Genomic DNA, 24,409 nt, shown 5'->3' on the forward strand with positions numbered 1-24,409 from the left:
GGGCCTTGCTAAGTTGCTAAGGCTGGCTTTGAACTTGGAATCCTCCTGCTTCAGCCTCCTGAGTCGCTAGCCACCACACATTCCTGGTTCTGTTACTGAATTTTATCTTCCTTTCTCCTTTTTTTTTTTTTTTACTTTCTTCATATTTATTATCAAAGTGGTCAAAGTTCATGTATGTAGTCATAATCCCCCCCTTTTTAATAGTTCTTTATAACAAAGCCTTTTGTTGTTTAGTATTGAGTTTGAGGGGGCCTTTTTCCTGTATTAGTACTGAACCAATTAAGAAATAAAGGATCCACAGCAGAGACCAACATAGAAGCTGTTTTTATCCATAGAACGGTTAGGGAATATGACCTAAGAGAACAGGATAGAGGACTTAGTAACACTGAACCAAAGAATTAAAAATATATAACCATTTAGTATCAGGCCATGCTAGAGAAGAAAGCAACCATGTGGTCTTCCCTGCTGGTGGCTTATCCTGAAGAGAAATGTGCAGCATAAGGAGCTGAGCTTTGTTTGCACACATGTTCTTCCTAGGCTTACCCATCAGATAAAGTCACACTCAAGTGAGGCAGAAGCTGCAGTGTTACTCTTGTGGATTCTGCTCTAGCTGGGAATTCAGATTCAAAGGAGAATGCTGGAAAAGACCTCTGGAAGGCTTGAGCTATCTTAAGTATTCGAAGCAGCTCTAGTGGCAGCACCAGGGCTAACGGAGCTTTAAGCTGAAGGCTCTTGGATAAGCTCATCCTGTCACACAGAAAATAAAAACTATTAGGATAGCATTTTTGTTCATGTGAATATCTGCATTCATATTTGCAAGGGCTTGTTTTTTTTTTTTTTTTTTTTTTTTTTTTTTTTTTTTTTACTGGCCATATTTTTTGCTGAAGAATCTTCCAGAGATTAGCACACTCCTGCATTCCTTATTGCTTATACCATGCAATCGTGGAAGAGTGAATGTTTCTACTCTCAAGAAGCTTATAGTCTGCACATAAATGCTAAATTGTGCCAAATAGACCATTCATGTTACAGAAAGTCAGAGAAATTGGAGATCAATAAAAACTAGACTAGTTCAAGCGGGATTTAAGAAAAAAATAAGCCTTGAGCTGGACTTAGAATGACAGATATGAGCTGGGTAAATGAGACAATGTAAGAGAGGACAATGTGAGGGGAGTGTTATTTTAGCATCTTTGCCTTCCTTTTGCAGTCCCTTTCCCTAAGTGAAGTGAGAAATAAGATTGAAGGGCCAGAGGAAGCCCAGGTTATGGAACCTTGAAAAAAGAACAAAGAAACAGACTTGTGATTTGCAGCTGAGTATTTGTGTAGCATAATTTTAAATGATATCTTTGAAAATTATTTTGTCAGGGAAGTACTTTGGACTTATTCAAGAAAGGAGAGAAAGTGAGAAACAAGTTATCTAAGCCTGAAAGAATGAGCACTTAGTCTCAGGGATGCTCTAAGAATGCGAAATTCGAGAATAAAAATAATCAGGATTTGATTAACTGGAATTGAGGATATATTAAATGGATGAAGCAATTGAGAAATAGACAAAGTTGAATGAAGATTCAAGAATGTGTTATTACAGCAGTGATAGGGTTCTTTAAGAGAAATTCAGTCTTTGATATGATATAGATCCAATGTAAACACTGAGGCCAAGCAGTGCCTGTATTCTGCAAGGACATGAGCTTATCATATATTTTATTTTTACAAATGTGAAAATTTAATCAGAAATGTGGGATTTATTTTGATTAAATTTTAGTGCTCTTAATTTTGTTTACCTTTTATATTTTATTTCTTCACTGCTTATACGTTCTTTTTAAAAGTCATTTTGATGGATATTAGGGAACCCATAATCTCCATGTAATATGTTTAATGTTATTTAGTCGTAGATACTTGATGTTTTTGTCCACCTACCATTTCTCCCTCTCTGCTTTTGTTAATCTCACTCCATGAAATGAACCTCCAATCCATCTTTATATGGTTGTGATAGGGCTGCCAGTCATGACCCCACATATCTTTGACCACTGTAATTAGACAAAGACGTGAGAATAAGACCTAAACTGTTTTGCTCAGATTCTTGTCTCAGAAATTAGAACCGTGAATGAGAACACAAGAAAGTCTACCAACAAGTAGTGCTGAATCATCAAATGGAGGTATTCTAGAAGCTCCACAACTAAAACCCTTAATTCCGGCCTGGTCTCTGACCTTCCCAGAACTTGAATGTTGAGTTCTCCCTTTGATCCTATGAACGCTTCTGTGTTCTTTCAATAAATTTCCCAAGCCCTCACAAAAAAAAAAAAAAAAAAAAAAAAAAGTCTTTTTTTTTTTTTTTTTTTTTTTTTTTGCTGGCAAGTCTGGGTTTTGCTACTAAAGACAGTATTAAATTAGTATGCATCTATTATATCTTTTTTCCCTTTCTATTTTATTTACTATTGGTATTAGTATTTTTAGGAGCAAATGTGAGTTCTACTGAAATATGGTTTCTGATATTTATTTATTGGTATGGATAGGAAAAGTGGTTTTCTTTTTTTAATTTTTTTTTAGTTGGAGATGGACACGATACCATTATTTAATCTATTTATTTGTATGTGGTGCTGAGGATCAAACCCAGTGCCTCACATGTGTTAGGCAAGTGCCTCTACCACTGAGCCACAACCCCAGCTCAGAAGGGGTTTTCCTTATAAACTTTACTTGTTTAGTTTATGACCATAGCTGTATCTTGGTAATAATTTTAACCTATTGTTCCATTCCCCAACACTGTGATTAATATTAACAGAGAGAAATACCAAAGATGTCATTGAAGGAAGATCTCACTGAAGGAAGTTTAACAAAAAGTGTTAGGAGTTGTTTCATTTGCACTGGTTTCAATAGTGCCATTGTCATAGATTTTTGTTGTCTTCCTTATATCAGTTTTTTTGTTTGTTTGTTTGTTTTTGTTTTTGTTTTCGAACCCAGGGCCTTGTGCTTGCAAGGCAAGCACTCTACTGACTGAGGTATCCCCCCAGCCCTTATATCAGTTTTTAATATATTTTTTTCTAGCCAATAAGAATGTTTTTCAGATTATGGGCTTGATTTAATATAAAACCATTTATATTTGATGATTTACTTTAAATATATGATTCTGATTAAAGTTGAGATCTTTCTTTATGGTTAATGTTAAATATAAAGTGTAAGGGATCCCACGGAAACCATGCCGGAGACGAAAATCACATAAGGGAGTATATTAAGCAAACAGAGTGTCTCCCTGCAGGGTAAGAGAGAAAATGAGAGGAAAAGAAAGGGAACGAACGAGAAAGGACACGCGCAAGAAAGTGTGAAAGCGAGGAGGATAGAGAAAGTGAGTAGGAGAGAGAGAAAGATGAAGAAAGATGGCAGGGTAGCTACAGTAAAGCAGTTGAATTGCGCCGGGCTAACAGAGGACCAATATTGGAGAAGGATACTTGCAAGCTGACTGATGAACCAATAGCTAGCTAGGCTGTTCACAGATTGACAAGTGGTTGGGAGGCGGGGGAAATGACTGCGCCGGAAAGGTCAGGGGGAGCAGCTTTGTACATTACATAAAGCTGTATTTTTAAATAGTTTTTTAATTGTTAATGGACCTTTATTATTATTTTTTTTTCATTTATTTACAAGTAGTGCTGAGAATTGAATGCAGTGCCTCACACATCCTAGGTAAGCACTCTACCACTGAGCTACAACCCTAACCCCTAAAGCTATATTTTTTCTAGTATACATTCAGGTGGATCATATTCAGGGCTGGATCCGAATATGGGTTCATGTCCTGCCCCTTCCCTGAAAAGTGGTGTGGTTTTCAGTGGCAGAAGGAAATTAGGAAAATATCTTAACTTTCTACAGAGCATCCTAGAATTGGCATATTAAAGATGATGGTTCTTGACACAGTTGTCCCTATGATTTTCTTTTAACTAGTGCTATGTAGATCTATAGCAAAGTGTTTAATTCATAGAAGCAATGTTCTTAGCATTGTTTTGTGGTTTAAAGTTAACCTTTAACAATTTCCAAATAACTCTTAGAAAAGTAGTTTTACATGTGAAAGATCTTATGACCCATCTGGCTTCCTTATGTAACTTCTGGCTCTGAGAGTTAGTGCTTAATTGATTCTGTTCTATTCTTTTACTCTATGTATATGAGTTAGCATTTTTTGTTGGTTAGTTAGTTCATTTCTTTTTTAACTCCCCAAAATGTTAAGTTTTTGGTTAAAACATTTCAACCTTTGGAGGACAATTGGGAAAATTTGATAGAATAGTCTTACTTCCATGATGTTATTGTTAAGGTCAAAAGAGATTCTATTTTAAAGGGAAATAATTCCAATCTTAAGAGAGAGGTACCAGAAAGTCAGCTGACAAAGAGAATTGATTTCAAACATTAGCCTCAAACTCGCTCATTCACATTCATGCCTCACAAAAAATAGAAGAACCATGTTCCAAATGTTAGACCCACACTTGGCATTGTCAAATTTTAATAAATTTCTAAAACCACACTCGTTTCTCTTCTGTTTTTTTTATTTTTTATTTTTTTCTTCTTAACTGTGAGTTTTCAGTCCTTCATTGCAGTGACCCAAGCAGAGCTCAGTACAGCTGTTTGTACTTGCCTGTCAGTGGGAAGTAGACTAGGGCCATGTGACCAAGAAAGCCCAAGGAACCCTGTTTTCACCTACAGATGTTTTAATGTGCTTAACATTATCCAATACTAGCAACTGAGATGGTCTAAATACCACAGCAGGATCTGATTAGCTTTTTCAGATCACTGCCTTTATTTGCTGTTTGCCAAAAAGCTTAATCCAGTGCTATAGATCAGGCTCCCTGCTGAGCTCTTGGGTAGTTTTCTCTCATTCTTTGTGTTCACAGTGGCAGACTGAGAAGATTCCTCCTCCTCCTGAATTAAAGCTATAAAGTAGTAACTATAGTAGCAAGGGATAAAGAGAAGGAAGAAACCCCAAGGGAAAAGAGAAGACTGTCTATTCAAACTAAATAGTTTCCTTTTTATATACAAAAGAAAAAGGTTTTAATACAAATTTATAAATGCGTACCTCATTGTCTTTTCTAGTCAGTGGGTAGCTATTTAAGTTTATTAGATTATAGTTGCAACTACTTTCCCTAGATGTATACTGTGTTTTTCATTTGCATTTTATTTAATCAAATCAATATTACAGGAAGAATTACAGTGGACTAGTCACAGCATTGACCTCATTCCTTTCAGGGAGGATACCTTTTTTACTCATGAGATTTCAAAAAGAATTACCACCCCCATGGAGAGGGGTGAGAGATAAATTATTTTCTTATTTCAGTGATATTCTTATGCTTACCTAAATGGGAAATTGGAATTCTGTGTAATTCACCTTGTAATTTGCAAACGAATTATAATGTTAGAGATGCTTTACCCTGATCTTTTAATGACTTTTGATATTGGACCATGGACTTAACTATTTGACTAACATTACTTTAATGCTTGGCAAAAACTAATTCTTGCTTAGAAATTAGTTTGACGTTCGGAACCTAGTAATTATTGAGTTAAAAAATAGTTTTACAGATTTAAAAATTTTCCAACAACTTTGGAATGACATATTTCAATAAATTCTTAAACTCTTGCAGGAAAATGTCTATAGGCAAATGGTGATCTACAATATCACACTATATTTTTCTTTCTGGAAACATTTCTTAGATTTTTAGTAGGCATAAAGAATGTATTTTGTGAGGTCACTGGAAAATCTTAACCATATAGAATAGATCTCCTCTTATTTCTAAATACAGAAGATGTGATTTGCTTTTGAGTGAGCTCAAAAAGGACAGGAAAGGAGTCCCAAACAAATGTTACTTTTTCCAAGTATTCACAAATGATCATAATTGTAAGTAATGTCTGTATTTTATGTGATAAGGTAAGATTGATGTAGATCCTTCAGGATGTTTTGACTTAAGTTTTTTATGTTTAGAGCTCATTTAATGAAAAGGTCATTTAATGAAAAGGTCTGTGCTTTCTATAAATCAACCTATATCAGAAGAGATTATGTTAAAGGCAGCTCTTTGCCTTCACTCTTTTAATTTGAACTGGATAAAAAAAAAGGAATGAGAGTGAGTTTATATCACATAAATAAGTAGTAGGGCAGCTATAGATTTCTTTTTTCTTTAATAGGGAAATATTCTCACAATGCCTATGACATTTACATTTTAATAGAATTTTTTTTCAAACAGCCCTCAAAAGCACTAGTATTATAAGTGCTATAATATGAAAGAGATATAAATCAGGGATAACAAGCTTCTTCACCTCAGGGACATTTTTGTACACTTTAGACCCTTCAAAAATATCACTGTTTCTTTTTAGTGTTAATTTATTCTAGACTGAAATTGAATATTACATGTTATAAATTTTATAAAATACAAATACTTTCAACAGGTATAATATGTTAATATTAAAACAATGAAAGATTTTGCTTATAACATTATATGTCTAACTAGTATCCATAATAAAGAATTTTACACTGCTACTTGACCTAGATAAAATGGGCCATTTTGATGATTTTAGGTTGGAATTAAATAGTTTTGTTTAAATGTATAGTATACATGGCTCATTTTACACAAGGGTTTCTCTCTCTCAGCATTATTATCTTGCCGCACATTAGCAAATACTTAAAAATACAGATTTCCCACTTTGGCTGGGGAAATAGGTTTACTATAACCTTCTGTTTCATTTCACCACTACCTCATTAGAGAAAAGGGTTCCTACAATAGTTAATTGCTCCTTTGACACACCTCATTTTCTTTATTTCTCAAATAAAAATGAAAAGCTAATAGACTAATGTATAGCCTCAACTTTTTGGAAACATGCAACTTTTACTGCTTTAAAATACAATTGGTTTCTTTGTTTCATGTATTAAAAACAAGGAGGAAAAGCTGAAGTCTGCCCAAGCCAGGTGTTTCTTGTTGGCAGCCTGCTCCCTAATGACTCTGCTCTCGTAGAGCAGCTGCCTACTAGTCAGTTTTGTATGGCCTATTGTTGCAGCACACCCCTTGTTAATACACATGCTGCCCCGGGCAGACCCAAGAATGACATCAACTTGCTTATCTTAGAAACCTACTAACCTGATGCAGGGTGCCGAGGTTGTCTTGCATCTGCCTGGCCAACTAATTGTGAGCTTTCTGGCCTGTGATTGGCTGTTACTCCATTCAGTAATAGGTTAAGCAAAGACATTGCCATTCCATCTGTTCAACCACTCATTGTTCTTCTTGCCTGCCTAGAAGTCTGCAGCTAAAATTGTGTTAAGGAGTTACCACTGAAGCTGCTACAGAAACCAATGTCTTTGTATTTTCCTGCTAACGTGAGTATCTGTGCTACTTAATGCCTTAGAAGTTTAACTTTGCTAAAGAGAGTATTAATTTGAACTTGTAAAAAATAGAAAAACACCTCAAATGAAAGCCTACAAACTATTACATAGTGCCAACATACAGAAAATTTCGCATTCTTTCTGTAAAATTTATCTGTGAATCAGATTTTTACATTTTTTATAATGGAATTTTGCAAATAATTACAGCTTCTTGCATGTTTGCGAGGCAGTAGACATGGCATGCAATCATTTGTAGCGTAAAGACAAGTTATACAAAGTTCCGATATTTTGATGAACAGTGAATTTAGATTTTATCTTCTTGTTGGATTCTTGTGTTTTGTATGAAGTCACTGTCAAACCTAAGTGCTGTAAATTTGGTAGATTTTTCCATTGTGTTAGGAAGTCTAGCCTAGGGAGATGGATTGACACAGGTAGATGTTTCAAAAAGCTGGTTTTAAATATGATTAAGCATTTCAGTTGCTTTGTCAGCACTTTAAATATTTATGTACAGTTTTCATTTTCTTCTCTCCTACCCTTTTTCCTCCTTTGCATTATTTTCAGATACTAAATTAAAGATGTCATTCCAAGAACTATTGCTTTCAAGAGTTCTGTAATGGGGAATGGAGGACAAAGACTTTCATCTATCATTTGAGAGAGAAAGAAAGAGTATAAAGGGTTAAAAAGAGGTTTTCATTTCTACCACATGCCCTATTGTGTGAACATATGCATAAGTCTATTGAAAGTTTTCAGAAGATGGGCAGGCCACCAGTTGCTGGTCTCCTGCAGTTCCAGTAGACATCTGTTGCCCCAGAGCATTAACCAATCTGTTCAAAGGGACATCCTTCCTTTGTTAGCTAGGGGGGTGCAGACAACAGCACTCACTCAAATACAATGGTAATTAAATACACAGAGGCTGCAGCAGTAGGTATTTATTACATATTCATTATATTATTTTTATTGTTCTTATAGTATTACCATTTGGATGACAACCAGAATCCACTTTTGTGGCATTGTAACTTTACATTACAAATAAATTGATTTAACAAGTTTATGGTCTTATATTCCTAATTAACGTCAGGCTCTTTTTGAATATTAAAAAATATATATTTTTACCTGGTTTGAGACAAATCAGTTGTCGAATGAGAAGTTTCTGAAAATCTCTTCCCTAAATGGAGAATTTCAGTATCTGTGATAAATTTCTAGTAAGTAGCCATTACATCATAAACCTGCATTCAACTATTACAAAGTTTCTTTTTGGTAATTAAAAGAATTGCTTAAACACTTCACCATCATCTACAAATGTGTCATAATTTAGTTCTTTTTCAACAAATATTATTATTTAGTTTTTAGATAGCCTTTAAAAAGAAAAATTGAATTTCCATAAAAATATCTGGAGGAAATCCAAAGATTTAAAACTGTAGAAATCTGTTTGGGATTATTATTTTTTGACTAATATATTTTTGTGTTCAAGAATATAGTATGTAGAGGCCAATTATAATGGAGCACTGATAACAAAGTTTAAAAGTAAGCCATGCTTCTTAGAGTTCTTTGACAACTCTGGAAATGGAGTATAAACTATTCTGTGTTGTATGTAAAAATGTGACTATGCTGCTTCTCCATGAAATGAGGAAAATGACCTTTATTTAATATTAAATTTAATATTAATATTGGGTTTTGCATAAGTGCTATTGTGTGATAATTCTTATTGGTTAAATTTAAGATGAGTTACATAAATTTGCATTTGAGTAAATGCAGAGCTTAAAAGTAGTTTAGATATGAGGAGAAAAGTATTTTTTGCTTTACATGTAATAACTCATTTTGCAATGTTACTGAAGTCTCTTTTTCAAAGTTATATTGGTCAATTTTAAGTCAATAAGTAAAAATAAAGATCATATACCATTCTTTGTTCTAAAGTTTCTTACAATAATTACATTTGTTTTTACATATCCCATTTTATTAACAAATACCTATGAAAATATTTTAAATCTTTAGCAGTTGTTTTTTCCTGAATGACTTTAAATATTGCCAAATTCTGAAATATCTTTAAGTTCCACATTAAATTATAAGAACCTTTTACTAATCATAAGTAGAAAAGCATAACGATATTTTAAAAAATCAGATCTTTACCAATTGGGTCAATACAAGTCAGGTTATTTCAAATAAGTGTTTTGTGATGAAGAGTATATAATATGGCTTGTAGGCCTGGAAATTGAATTCATTTGCCCTTACTTGTACTATTTATATTTAGTCTTTTTGCTTTACAAGGGCTAAAAGTCATTTAGCTGCTTGTTTAGTACAAGATGGCATCAGATAACTTTCTCTTAGCTAACTAATAAAATCTAGGTAACGAAGAGGGGGGCCTAGAAGTACAGAAAAAAGTTCAACCAAAATATTTTAAAACAAAAATTATGTTACTAAATTAAATTGCATGTTAATTTTAAAAATTGGGATAAGCTTAAATTATTAGAAACTATTAAAATAAAATATACAAATGACATATATTATCACAACTTAAAAGTACATTGAGTTTTAAGTGGTTTAAAATTTCACAAAACAATCCCACTTTTCTCCATATCTTTTCATTATAGCCATATAATAAAAGCATCTAGTGGAGCAGATTTAGTAGTACTTTTTAAAATACTAGATTGTAGATGAAATAAATTTAAATTATTTTAGAGTGGTTAATTTTCTATTTAAAAACTCTGTAGTATCTGGTTTTCTTTCTTTGAAAGTAGAAAATTATGAAAATCCACTTATCCCTTAAACAAAACATTTCATTCTAGTGTTACTCACTGGCTGTATTTTTTATAAGATACCCATTTTGTCTGATACACCCCCCCCCTAAAAAATTAGAAATCAACAATACTGTTGCTCAATATTAAAATAATATTTTCTAGTTCAATTCAGGGGTTTGGTCAGCAAGTCATTATCTTGAAGAATTATCTCACAACAGCACTTATGCAAAACCCAAACTTTTCAGGAGAGATCAAAAATGTTGCCCATTAAATGCACTTCCTGCAGTCAGAGCAGATTGTGGGGTTTATAGAACAATGATGTCGGAGCTTCCAGATTGGTTTGGCAGCTGCATTGTTCTCAGAGGGTAAACCAGACGCACTTAAGTCCCAGTCTCTTTTATAGGCTTTTGTTCATACCAAATTATTCTTTCACTGTGCTAGCATTCATGATGGCATGTTAAAGGAGTGCAGCTTAGCAACCAGCTTCTCGTTGCCAGGCAGCCCAGCTTCCAATAGGTTTTCCTTGTTTAAGATACTTTTGGTGGGAGCTCTTCCGAAGGCCACAGTGTAGATTTTTCTTTTAACTGTATCCCTTTATTAGGATGCTGTTGTGATTTGTTACTTGCATTATGGTGTTAGTATATTACAGTAGTTAATAAATCACAGGGTGTAAAGATTTGCTTTCAAAATCTCTTCTTTAATTCTAAATAATTGGGCTCATGCATATCCATATTAATAGAAAAAATTGAAATGGATACAGCTTCATAATGGAGCAGATGTATACAGATCTCTTTTAAGGGATATCCTTTTACCAGTTGAGCAATCAGGACTAGGAAAATTTGATGTTCTTTAAAACTAATGAATGTTCTATTAGTAGAACAGTGATATTAAAGTTTTCTGTCTTCTCAGAAAAAAAAAAAAAAAAAAAAAAAAAAAAAAAACCCTGGAGAAACTCTTGTAGAAGTGTGTAGGAGTTCTACACTGAGGGAATTTTAAGTGGATTGTTAAAGATTTCGTGTTCTCTTCTACAATGTTTACCAAACCTAATAAAATTTCATTTTGTTGAAATACTTGACTCTTACAAAGTTTATTAGATATGCTTTCATTTTGTGACTTGTCAGAAAGTTGCTTAGTATTTTAACATTCATATAATAGCTCTTTTCTTCTATGTATGTTATGTTGAAGTGCCTTAGAATAAAATGTTTTCCCAGTTTTCTTTATTAGGTTATTTAAATAGGTGTTTAATGACAGTCTCAGATTCAGCTACCACTCACTTGCTAATGTTGCACCTGGGTAGAATACTGGAATTACTTTAATCAATAAACTACTGATGTTGATATAGTCCCTACAGTGAAGCACTCCAGAAAATAACTAGTTTTCTAACCCATCCCTAATAGAGAAATAGCAATTATCTCCAGTAGACTTTAAGGAAAAAATAGTAAAACAGCAAAAACATTTTAATCATTAAAAATATCCCCACAGGAGAAAAATTTAAAAAGAGATTTTTTTTAATGAAATGTAAATTATTTGTTAATCTGATACAATACAGAAATATTTTGCCATAAAATTCAGGAAATTGAGATAAGATTATTTATTTGGCATGCTCAATTACTTGCTACTAACTTTACATGAAGTATTTCTCTTCTTTCCATAAATGCACATAGGCTAAAAAAACTTTTTCTTTTTCCTTGAATGAAATAGACTGTAGTGTCACTGCCACTTAATAAGAGTAGCATGATGTCAAAAATTATATTTTGTTGCCATGTTCAATATTCACAAAGTCATGATTCTTAAGGGAGAACTATATTCATCTCTAAGTAGAATATAATTAGCTTTGTAATTATTTTATTCCTTATTGGCCATTTTATAAAATGTGCTCTTTCAATATACAAATTATTTTGAAATTTCTTTAATGTACATTATTATTAAGATTCATCCAGATTAATGATAATATTTCAAGTATAATAAAGTAATGTTTTCCTTTGTACATTGCTTTTTTAAAAAATAACTTTTAAAGATTTTTATGAATTCTGTTAGGAAAAATGTACTCAACCTGTCATAACATTTTGAAACCATGCTTTTTGATTGTATTCTGTAGGTCATTCTAGAAATGTAAGAGGGAAAATTTCTGCTACTGAGAAGCATCCTGACAGTGGGAAAAGGATGGTTTTTAGAATTAAAGCTGAATAAAATATCCAGTTTCATTACTAATTTGTTGCCTTGGAGGAATTACATAGCCTTTCTAATTCATAAACACTTCATTTGAAAAATGGGGCATGAGAGGTCTTGGCAGCATGTTGAGTGATAAGAGGATGTAGACAAAATACAAAGTATTCAGGTATTCAGTCGCTTAACAATTCTCCTCTGACTTCTCCATTCAGACAGAAATCAAACAATAAGTATGAAATTTTAAATATTTTACATTTTTCTCTAGGAATACGGGATACTTTGCATTCAGGAATACAGAAAAAACAGCAAAGTGGAGTCAAGTACACGTAACAGCTTCATGGGCTTGAAGGATCACCTGGGGCATGACCTCGGCCACCTATATGTGGAGAGCACTGACCCACAGTTAAGTGCAGCTGTACCTTGGCCAATGGTAGAAAAACCAACAATGGATACAGTTAATGCCGGGAAGGAGGAAAAAGAGGTATCTGAAGAAAATGTGAGCTCTGGTGACTCTGAAGAAAGCACAAATTCTGATCATGAGTCAGAACAATTGAGTAGCATTTCAGTAGAGCCATGCTTATTAACCAAGACTCACAGACAATTATGTAGGTCTCCCTGCTTAGAGCCTCACCTACTCAAACACAATGAAATTTTGCAAGACTTTAAACCTGAAGAGTCCCAGACTCCATCCAAGGAAGTGAAGAAACCCCCTGATGTGGTACGAGAATACCAAACAAAACTGGAGTTTGCACTTAAGTTGGGTTATTCTGAAGAACAGGTTCAGCTTGTGTTAAACAAACTTGGTACTGATGCTTTAATCAATGATATTTTGGGAGAACTTGTCAAACTTGGAAATAAAAGTGAGGCTGATCAAACAGTTAGTACAATTAACAGTATAATGCGGGAAACGTCTTCCCTGGAATCTCAGCGGTCTGAATCGCCAATGCAAGAGATTGTAACAGATGATGGTGAAAATCTAAGACCAATAGTTATTGATGGCAGCAATGTGGCAATGAGGTAAGTAAAAATATTTTTACTGAATATTATTACTAAACAATCTTTAAAAGTTCTAATTTTATGGCTATTTCCCTTCTCAAAGTCAGTAATAAACTGCATGCCAACATTACCTTTAGAAAACATTAGTTTTCTAGTCCTTCTTTAGCCATCCTCTTCTCATTCATTTCTGAATAAAGACCCTCTTTTTTCAGATATGTCTCTTTTTTCTTTATCTGACTAAATTACTATGTACATCACTGGTTCAGTGTTATCACTGGTTTTAAATGAACTTAAGTATGATGACATTAAACAATTTTGAAATCTAGTCTACATTAAGTTAAATGACTATAAGGAGACCCCCTATTCTAGGAAGTAGTATTGATTTGGAAACAAATTTAAGCTATAGTTTTAAAGTTTCTTGTTCAAGAAGGGAAATTTAAAAATAGTTCTTTAGGAACTAGGGGAAAATGAAAAGTAAAACTTCTAATGAAGTATTTTAAATGAATTTGAAGACTTGTGTGTGTGTGTGTGTGTATATATATATATATATATATATATATATAATTATTATTTTTTTTTTTAAGGCAGAGTATTACTAAGTTGCCCAGGCTGCTCTCAATCACAATCCTCCCACCTCAGCCTCCCAAGTAGCTAGAATTATAAGCAATAACTACCAAATCCAGCTGTGGCTCAAATTTTAAAGTATATCCAAATTCAATCAATATATATAATTAATTGTCCACAATGTTCAGTACTTTTTAGAATAAAAAGATAAATAAAGGCATCAAAATAGAGAACTTGTCAAACTTTTGGGGACCACCGACGCACAGTTAAGTGCAGCTGTACCTTGGCCAATGGTAGAAAAACCAACAGTGTGTTCAGTTAATGCCAGGAAGGAGGAAGAAGAGGTATCTGAAGAGAATGTGACTCCAGTGACTCTGAAGAAAGCACAGATTCTGATCATGAGTCAGAGCAATTGAGTAGCATTTCAACATAAAATTTCATACACTGTTTCTCAAAAGGAAACCTGAGAATGTTAACCAGGAGAACTTAAAAATGCATTTTCTAACAGTGCTGTTCACTGGAAATGAAATGAAAACCACGTGTCATTTTAAATTTCCTAGTATCTCTTTAACAAGTAAAATGAAACAGGTAAAGCGATTTGAATAATATATTTAGTCTAACATAGCTAAATATCATTCCAGCATATAGTCAAAGTTATTACTTAAACACTGAGCATAATTTTTTATATTAAGTCTTTGAAATCTGGTGTATATAGAGCATTTCAATTTGGAATAGCCACACTTTAAGTGTTCAGTAGCCACATGTAGCTACCATAATGGTCAGTATAGCTCTGAACTTTGAGAACTGCTATAGAAGTTCTTCCACATAGACTGTAAGGAAAACAGACATGTAGTCCTCCAAATAGTCTTTTTTTTTTTTCATTATAAAGTTATTTATTATATACTTCATGTATAACATATCTATAATATATTAATAATTTTTACCTACAAATCAATAAGAAAATATCCTGATAGTCTTGAGAGGGAGACAGAATTATCTTTCTTTCATTTATAAGCAAATTATTTATAGGATTTAAATTACTTGCCACAGCTAAACATTATTCAAACCCAAATATGATTTACCTCAAAGTCTATATTCTTTATCCTATAATGAAAGAGAAACACTGAATTTCAGAGTTTCTAGCCAGATCTTACAAGAATTTTAATGCTGAACTATAGAGAATTTAACCTTGGCTTTACAATCTAAGGGTAATTGAGGGGTTTTGAGTATAAGAATGTCCTGTACTGATTGGTGTCTTATATGGATAATCTGGCAGTGCTGAATAAAAGATTAGAGATCAGTTTGAATCCAAGCACCCCTTCCAATGGAGTAGACACATTAACAAATATCTTAGAGGTACAAATTATGCATATGACGTTGAAAAGTCTTTCAGTAAGATGCTGAAGATAACTTGTCTACAGAATGTTGTTTCTTTTCTTGTAATAATCCAGGACTGCTGAATGATTACTTAAAATAATATGGAAGTCTCAAAACTATGATATTGCCAAAGCAGAGAACATTGAAGGAAAGGTGTAGATTTTTGAGGGAACAACTATCAGTATATACTAGAATTACAAGAGCAGTTATTTAAAAACATACTTAAAGAGAGTATGCTTCAGCAGAGTTATAGTAAGGCCAAAATAACTATTTATTTTAAATAAATAAAATTTATTTATTTTCTTCTGCATAGCCTATTCTGAGAACCATTTAACATTAGACATATTGATAATTATACAGGTTAGGACATAGAAGAAAGTGATGATGATTCAGGGAAACAATAGAGTTACAAAAAATCCAGTGTTAGAAAAAATTATAAGGCTACAGTAAACCAGATGCCCTTCAACACACAAATGAATAAAGAAAACATTGTGTGTGTGTGTGTGTGTGTGTGTGTGTGTGTGTGCGCTTTAAAAAAAATGAAATTCTGGCATTTGCTGGTAAATGAAAGGAATTAGAGAATATCATGCTAAGTGAAATAAGCCAAATCCAAAAAACCAAAGACCTGAATGTTTTCTCTGATATGTAGATGCTAATTCACAAAAAGGCAGGTAGGGGAAGAGTAGAATAGAGTTACTTTATATTAGGAAGAGGGGAACGAAGGGAGGGGAAAGTGAATGGGGGTAGGAATGATAAATAGTAGAGTGAAACAGACATTATCACCTCACATACATATGTGACTGCATGATTGATGTGATCCTATAATATGTATAATCAGAAAAATGAGATTATACTCCATTTATGTATGATCTATCAAAATGTATAAATGCATTCTACAGTCATGTACAACAAATTAGAACAAATAAAACAAATTTTTAAGTGTCATTAAACTGAAAGAGGAAGAAAGCTTTAAGTAGAGAATATCCTTAGTGGTGAAAAAAGATCAGAATACATGACAGCCAGGAAGTCATGGCATTCAAGAATGCCACATAATATTAAAGATAGAAGCCCAGTAGCTGAATATCAAGAAATGAAGGAATCAATCTAGACTATTATTCTAAAGGGTTGAAAGAGGAAGAGAAGGACAAGAAAGAGGAAGTATTAGGAAATAATTTTGTATGGTTTTGTTTTTAAGAATGAAACTATAGCTGTTCTTGGTGGTGCACACCTATAATCCCAGCAGTTCAGGAGGCTGAGGTAGGAGGATTGTGAGTTCAATGCCAGCCTCAGCAACTTAGTGAGACCCTGTCTCCAACTGAAAAATGAAAAAGGGATGAGGATATGGTTCAGTGGTTCAGTGCCCTCGGGTTCAATTCCTGGTACCAAAAAGAAAAAATAAAATAAAGAATGAAGCTATATAAGCTAAAGGGAAAGGGGGGGATATAAGAAAGCAATACTGTGAGAGAGGAGCTTAACCCATTTTGCCCCATTGTCCCAGATGTGAAACACTTATAAAAACCTAAATATAGTATGTAATGTATAATATAATTTTATAGTACATAGTATAATAAGAATATAATTATAATAATATAATAACATATAAGCTTTAGATTAGCATTTTCAACCTATTTGAATGTAACCTGTGCCAATTTACTGACAAAATTGAAAACTTGAGACTTAATGGGGTAATTTTTAAAGTAAAATTATGAAAGAGGAAACAGAAAAAAAGCACAAATGCAGAATTTGGGACTGAGAGGAGTAAAATTTTAGATGAACAGAAACAAACCTTTTGAGGGGGAGAAACAGTATAAGACTTACAAAAACTGAATTTTTAAGATGGATATCATTTAGATAAATGATGTTTTCCTATAGGGCCAGCCTCCTGAACTCACCTGACCAAAACCTAGTTCCCAGTAGAAATATTTGATAACTGATACAAAGCTCTAAACTTTACTTATCTGACATAGAATTTCTTCAGGAAAACTTCAGCCCAAAAACAGATGGCATACTTTAAACATTTCAAACAACCTTTCTTATGTAATTATGAAAACAACTCTACCCCAATGTTATTTAGGCTCCATTCTGTGTCCTTTGCTATACAGATAGGACTATGCAGATTTATTTCTTCTTTCTATCATATATTTTAATCTGACACCTAAACTGAAGTGCCTCAGGCATTTCAGGAGAGAAGAAGTTGACAGGAAAGTTTTATTATAGCAGCATTATACTGTCATTCACAATAAAATGCTACACCATGTCTGTATTTTTGAAAGTGCCAGAACTCATGAAAATGTATAGTGAACTTTTTACATTCTGCCATTTGTAAGGTTTACCTAAAGCAATAGTCATTTAAAATATGTGTGGTGTGTGTGTGTGTGTGTTCACGCACACTTCAGGTCCCAAATCTTAATGCAACAGAAATGCAGAATTTCATCTATTTCATGTTGCATAAATATAATATACATTTTTTGGGGGGAGGGGCATACCAGGGATTAGACTCAAGGACACTCAACCACCTGAGCCACATCCTCAGCCCCATTTTGTATTTTATTTAGAGACAGAGTCTCACTGAGTTGCTTAGCGCCTCCCTCAGCAAAGTGGCTTTGAACTCTTGATCCTCTTATCTCAGCCTCCTGAGCCACTGGGATTACAGGCATGCACCACTATGCTGGGCCTACTTTTTAAAGTGATATTCTACTTATGGTAAGCTTAGCAACCCTATATTTTATATATATAATAAATTTACACATACAAGAATAGATTATCATATACTAAGTATATGATAAGTAAATGATATGATATATGATAAGTAAATCCGGAGTAAGTTTAGAACAAAGTACTATTTTATTTCCTTTTCTGTCACCCTATAAATGATAGATTTTGTTTTCATTTAAATGCTAACCATAAAATTGATGTGCATGAGTCTTTAGATATAAATTAAAAGTTGGAACGCAGCAACATATTATAATTACAAAGTAGTATTTTTAAAATATATTTAACTCTCTGCATTTTGCCTTGTGTTTCTATAGTTGCTTAAGCGCTCCAACCTGTTTTCAAAAGTGTAAAATGGGAAATTCTTATTTACAACTTTATTAGGATTATAGGTGATCAATAAGCTTGCTTGGCATGTATAGGCACTCAATAACTTACGCTTATTATTACATTAAAGAGCTAATCTCCAAATGCAGAATATAGTAACAAATATAATGAAAACTTAGTTAAATATTAATCAACATTTAACAAGCATTAATGAGTAAATAATCCGTCTCATTCTTATGAACCGTTAAGTGGTATATTTCAATTTTAACTTTGTATCACCAGTGTTTTCCATGATTTCTGTGGTGTTATAAAGGATCCTGACTTAGGCTCCTAAAGCTAGGTGGACTCCAAAATTGACCCCAGAATATATATGTGTACAGCATAGGTCCCAAAATTGCAGGGATCTTATGTTGCCTTATGGAACATGCTTGTTCATCAAGAATCATGTACTAATGTCTTTTATTTATTTATTTATTGGTATTAGGGATTGAACCCAAGGGCACTTAACCACTGAACCACATCCCCAGCCCTTTTTATATTTTATTTAAAGACAGGGTCTCACTAAGTTGCTTAGGGCCTTGCTAAATTGCTGAGGCTGGCTTTGAACTCGCGATCCTCCTACCTTAGCCTTCAGAGCTGCAGCTCTGGGATTACAAGCATGTGCCACTATGATTACACAAATGGTATGCCTTGACTCCATGTGCAAATAGAGAGACAACATGTATCCCATTTGTTTACAATAAAAATAAATAAATAAAAATGTGTCATACTGGTAAACTGATAGTGTTTTGAATAAGCAGTTCACCAAAAATTGACAATACCTGGAACTTGGTCTAGCATATTTGGTCTCACTAGTTTACTGCTAAATCAGCAAGGATATAGTTGTGTAAAACTAGAAAAGAGAGTAAACTATTTAGATAAAGCCCTAAACTTACATATAAACTTACATATAAAGCCCTAAACTTACATATTCAAGAAGTCCTTGGGGGCAGGCGATATAGCTCAGTTGGTAGAGTGCTTGCCTTGCAAGCAGAAGTCCCTGGGTTCAATCCCCAGCACCATAAAAAAAGGAGTCCTTGGGTTTCTGAAATATGGGACAGAATAGAATTTATACTTAGTGGAGGTAGATTAACAAATTCAGACAAAAGGCAGTGGCCAATTTGGTAGATAGGCTTTCTTCCTTAAATAGGTCTCCTTCCTTAGTAGGGCAAATTCTTCATTCTATAGATATGCCATGAACTTTGTACTTCTGATAAAGACACAGAAGCAAAGCATGTCTAATAGTTATCATATTGCCAAAATTAAATTAATGATATCATGATTATTTCCTCCCGGTAGCTTCATAGTTCTTCAAAATCTGTGATTCCATTAAACTTGGGATAGCTCAACAGTGGAATATAGAATTAGTCTCTCTACCCACATGTACTCATTGGCTTAAATTTCATATATTTTCTTTAAAACTCCAGTGCTTTTAAAATTTCCCTGTGGTTTTAGGTTTATGACTTGTCAGGGGTAGGAATATAAATTAATATTAGAGCCCTTTACTCCTAAAAGTGTTTTATTTCTTCAGTATGCTTCCATGACCTAGTCATCTGATTTCATTAAAATTAACTAAATCTCCATATTCTACTTCAACTTCTTCCAAATTTTATGTAAAATAAGAATGGGGATAAGGAAAAAGAACCCACAGCCTCATCACTGCCTACACTTGTGCTGCAAGTACAAATTCTCTAGTTGAGTGGTGAGCTGGAAGCTGGGTACACTAGTCTACTTTTGATGTGAGGAAACAACTATTGTACTCCCCATAATTACAAGGTTTCCATCCTGGCCTGCGAACCTTGGTCTCTGGGGTTAGAGTAAGCATCCTGACTGTAGGCAGGCCTTCTTGGTACATGTTTATGTAAAGTATTAGGAGAAATATGTTGTTTGCTAATAATTTTCATGTGACAAATTTTGGCCAATAGGATCTATGCTTAGTGATAGATAGGATCTCTCTAAGTGATAGGGAACCACCAGAAGGATTTAATCAAGAGAAGAGTGGCATAGAAAAATTTGCTTTTAGGAAAGATCATTTTTAGAGAAATTTAGAGCATAGATTTGATCAGTAAGACTGAAGACAAGGACCTAGTTGAAATATACATACAAAGGTTAAAAATTGTAGACAACTCCTGAAAAAAGATGCACTGAGAATATGATTACTTTGTATGCCAGTGAAATGGCACAGAACAGAGAAATAAACCAGCCATTTGCCTGACAGTTTATACTCCACCCCCCAAAAATACTCATGTCAGAGCTGATGTTAATACAAACCTACACGTCAAATGGGCTGTAGGAAAGCACTTCGGGTGAATCATTGAAGTAATTTTCTTAAGGTTTGAACATAAATCAGATTAAAATTTTTAAAGTCAGAATGTGAGACAGAATATGCAGAAGTTGTAATAACTTTCCTTCATATCAAAAACAGTGACCTAAGCCCACATATTTATAAAATACAGAATTTAGCAATCTATACATTCAGGATTTAAGCCTCTGATTCATCTTTTAAAAAGCACAAAGTCTTTCATGTATCTAATCTGCTTTGTGAAGTTACATGAACTTGAGAACTCTTCAATATAAATATCAGTATTTAAGACCCTCTTGCCTAGTTTCTAAAATTTACCTTCATTTGGTTGCTTTACTAAGTATTACACTTACTTCTAGCTAATAAAATCATCCTGCACACATAGTCCAAGTATTTGGTTTAAACTATGAGAGAGTAAAAATTGCTATAGTTCACTTAAAGTTGTTTTTGACTTCCTGAACAAAACTATCAAAATTAAGTGCAGTACACGTGCATGACCCTGTGTAGTCACTACTAGCTATATGTGATTATTGAATTCTTGATGAAATTTGTCAAGCCCAAATTTGCTGTAAATGTAAAATACATAACAAATTTTAAGGATTTAGTACAAAAATTAACAACTTCTATTGTTGATTACATGTTAAAATAATTTTGATGCTAAGTGAAATATACACTAAAATTAATTTCAACTGCTTTTTATTTTTTTGTAATGTGCTATGCTAAGTAACTTAAAATTACATATTTAAATGGTTCACATTATATAAATCTTTCATTGTAATGATTTTTGAATCCCAATTTACTTAAGGTAGCATTAATTAAAGGACAGTTTATTTCCCTGTACGTGAATGTCACGGTATTATTTACAGCTTAGTTAGCACTGCCCCATTTCTCTTACTGTTTTTAAAGAAAATCTTTAGAGACTGTAAGTAGAATCAAAACTAATTTTGGCTTTTGTTATTAAATTATTCCACTGTGGAGTCTGACAAAGACAATATTAGTTATATTCCATTATACCTCTTTATAACTTGTTTAAGTACATAATTCTGGTTTTCATCAGTATCACATATTTTATTAGACCAGGGGACAATAAACTTTCCTGTTATCCAAAATGTGCTTATTTAAGTTTTAATCAAGGAAACCATTGCCTTAGTAATCCTATTGCTTATAATAAAGTGATCACAGATCTTCACCTAAGTAGTGTTACCAATAATAAGAAATGGGAAAACATGATCAGAGTCCATGTTTTCCATTTTTGTTAATAGAATATTTTTATTAACAATAAAAATAATTAGCAGATGTGTTTTCTTTGTCATAATCAGGCCAGTGACCCACTTGGATCGGGCGGAGAAAAATATGTGCTATACCATGGTATTTCTGATTGGAACATAACTTGATAAACATTGGTTTAAATGGTGTATAATGATATGGATTTACTGTTCTGATGGTCTATTTAGTATTTAGTATCCAGAGAACTAGATTTAGCTTCATAGTGATCTTAGTATATTGGAAAAGATATCGGAGACAATAAAGTTGAGTAGCCATATGAGTAACAACATAGGCATGCCTATGTAAGTAAATAAAGTTATGAGCCTTCAATTCCAGAGAATACATTCTAGATGCCCATGAGTCAGCAACATGAAAGTAAGTATAGGATCTCAAATACAGTGTGGATTACAATGATAGAAAATAAAATGTTCTCATATTTCTGTATCTCCATGTTGAAGGTGGTAGCCAACTGGCTACACTACTTCTCCTGCTGAAAGCCCATAGGATAGATCTAAGAGAATTTCTTTTTTAAAACTATTAAACATTGGACTGGGGATATAGCTCAGTTCATAAGGTGCTTGCCTTGTGAGCACAAGGCCCTGGGTTAAATCCCCAGCACCAAAAAAAAAAAAAAAAAAAAAAAAAGGAAGAAAAGAAAAGAAAATTATTAAACATTGAAAAATGCATTTGTGAAGTTCTTAAAACCATTTTTCAAAGTTCTTTTAAAATTAAAATTTTTATATGAAAATGGTTTCTTTATAATCAGACCTAAAAACTGAAGAAAAATATTAATTCAAATATTTGAAGAGCACCTATGCTTTATATTAATGCTTTAGTGTTCATTAAGTATTCATTAAATAATAATAATTAGTATTCATTAAATAGTCATTAAATAATAAGGCAGGTGGGCTTATCCTCATTTTAAATATGAGAAACTGAGGTTTGGATAAGAACTTGCCTAAAATCACACAGAAAAGTAGTAAAGAAAGGACTTAAACTAATAATTGAATTACATGATGTCTAATTCTAGAGGCTATGGTATTTTCACTGTCAGTCTACTTTTGAAAAGCTGTCTCTATTTGGAATATTAAAACATGCCATTCTAGATACAGTTTTTAAAATTAGGTTATAGATGCTGTGAAAAGGACTTACTTTTTAGAATAACTTTTCTTTGATCATATAAATAAAATTATGTAAATTTTAGAATATAAAGAAACAAAAAATCACCAGTAATTTCCAAAGCTCTTTACAAGCATTATATGGAAACTATAATAAAAATGAAACTTGATGAAAAAAAGGCAATTGACAAGAGACACTGTTGTTGGTCTTTTTTTTTTTTTTTTCCCAAGACCACATAAAGTGTTAAAAAGAGGCAGTCTACTTTAATATAGATGCCTTCATTCCTCTTTTGGGTTTCTCCAAGTTTTTCGGTTACTCTTCACATCTACCACTAGAAGATAACATTTACTCTAAAATAACACTTCCTGTCCTACAGTTAAATTAGTTAATATCTGTATATATAACTGAATAAAATGTAATGTGTGAAATTACATTTTCTAGGTAAGGCAGATAGAGTGGTTGGCCCAGCTTCCTCCTCTTCTAGATCCCAGAATGAGACAATTGCATTAAAACATATGGTTTCTTGAATTTTTCTCAGTATTGCCAAATACACCTTTATAATCTATTAACTATCATAGATGGCTAGTATATTGACATTAAGAAGCATACTTTGATTTTATAGTAGCAGTTATTTATGGTCTTATAGGTGGTAGCAAATACTATTTTATTTGTACTTATTATTATGGGATTGCCTTTCTCTTCAGGACAGAAAAGTAGGATTCATATGTTTTTCAGATATATTACAGTAGTCAGTATGAATAAATTAAAAATAATGCTATTAAGTTTCTGAGAAAAAATATGAACTTGCAAAATAATAAAAAGCTAATGAAGAATATATTTGCCAAGATAATTTGTATTCATTTTAGGTCCCCTTAATTTCTAGTTTTCTAGGTCATAGGGATTTGCATATGTCTGAAACTGTGAGTAGCTGTCCCTGGATAGAAATAACTGGGCTCTAGTAACCCAGTTCGAAATTTAGTAGTCCTTGTCACACTTTAGTGTACAAATTAATTTCACCTTACTATCCTGCATGAGTTCTACCATGAAATACAGAAATTTCTTTGAGAAATTGTAATGACTGTAATAAATTGAATCACAATCGTGATATTGTAGTTACCATTAATGTTAGAAAACCTCTTTTTTTTTCAAAATTGGCCCATAGCATAAAAGGCATTCCATATACATAACACCCCAGCTTATATTGTCATTATAAAAGAGCATATATTCACCAACTTCCAACTCAGAAGCTCCAAAATTCTGTACTCCTGGAGTACAGAATATGGTAGCCCTTTGTTTACACAGCAGGTCTCTTTCCCACAAATTAAGGACATTGAGGGACAAGAGAGAGGCATGCTTTTCTAACAGATTCCTCTTTGCTCAGGAACCTCAAAGGAGAAAGTACAAGTAGAAGGTTGTCAAGAGAAACTTGCATCTTATTTTTCTGGACCAGGGTTAAACAAGAAAGGTTAG

General features: G+C 33.1%; 1 protein-coding gene across 5 annotated transcripts in view; it reads left to right on the forward strand.

The window, feature by feature from the left end:
* ZC3H12C (zinc finger CCCH-type containing 12C) overlaps positions 1–24,409 on the forward strand; it is a 79,996-nt gene that overhangs the window by 25,388 nt on the left and 30,199 nt on the right. For 4 of the 5 annotated variants that reach the window (XM_079101597.1, XM_079101598.1, XM_079101600.1 and 1 more), the window contains exon 2: positions 12,503–13,254. In XM_079101597.1, coding sequence (XP_078957723.1) covers positions 12,503–13,254 — 752 coding nt within the window. Of the gene's footprint in view, positions 1–3,290; positions 7,328–12,502; positions 13,255–24,409 lie in introns of those variants that run through there. The other variant, XM_079101599.1, reaches the window with a different exon arrangement.

Source organism: Sciurus vulgaris (genome assembly GCF_902686455.1).
Source record: "Sciurus vulgaris genome assembly, chromosome: 11".
NCBI lineage: Eukaryota > Metazoa > Chordata > Mammalia > Rodentia > Sciuridae > Sciurus > Sciurus vulgaris.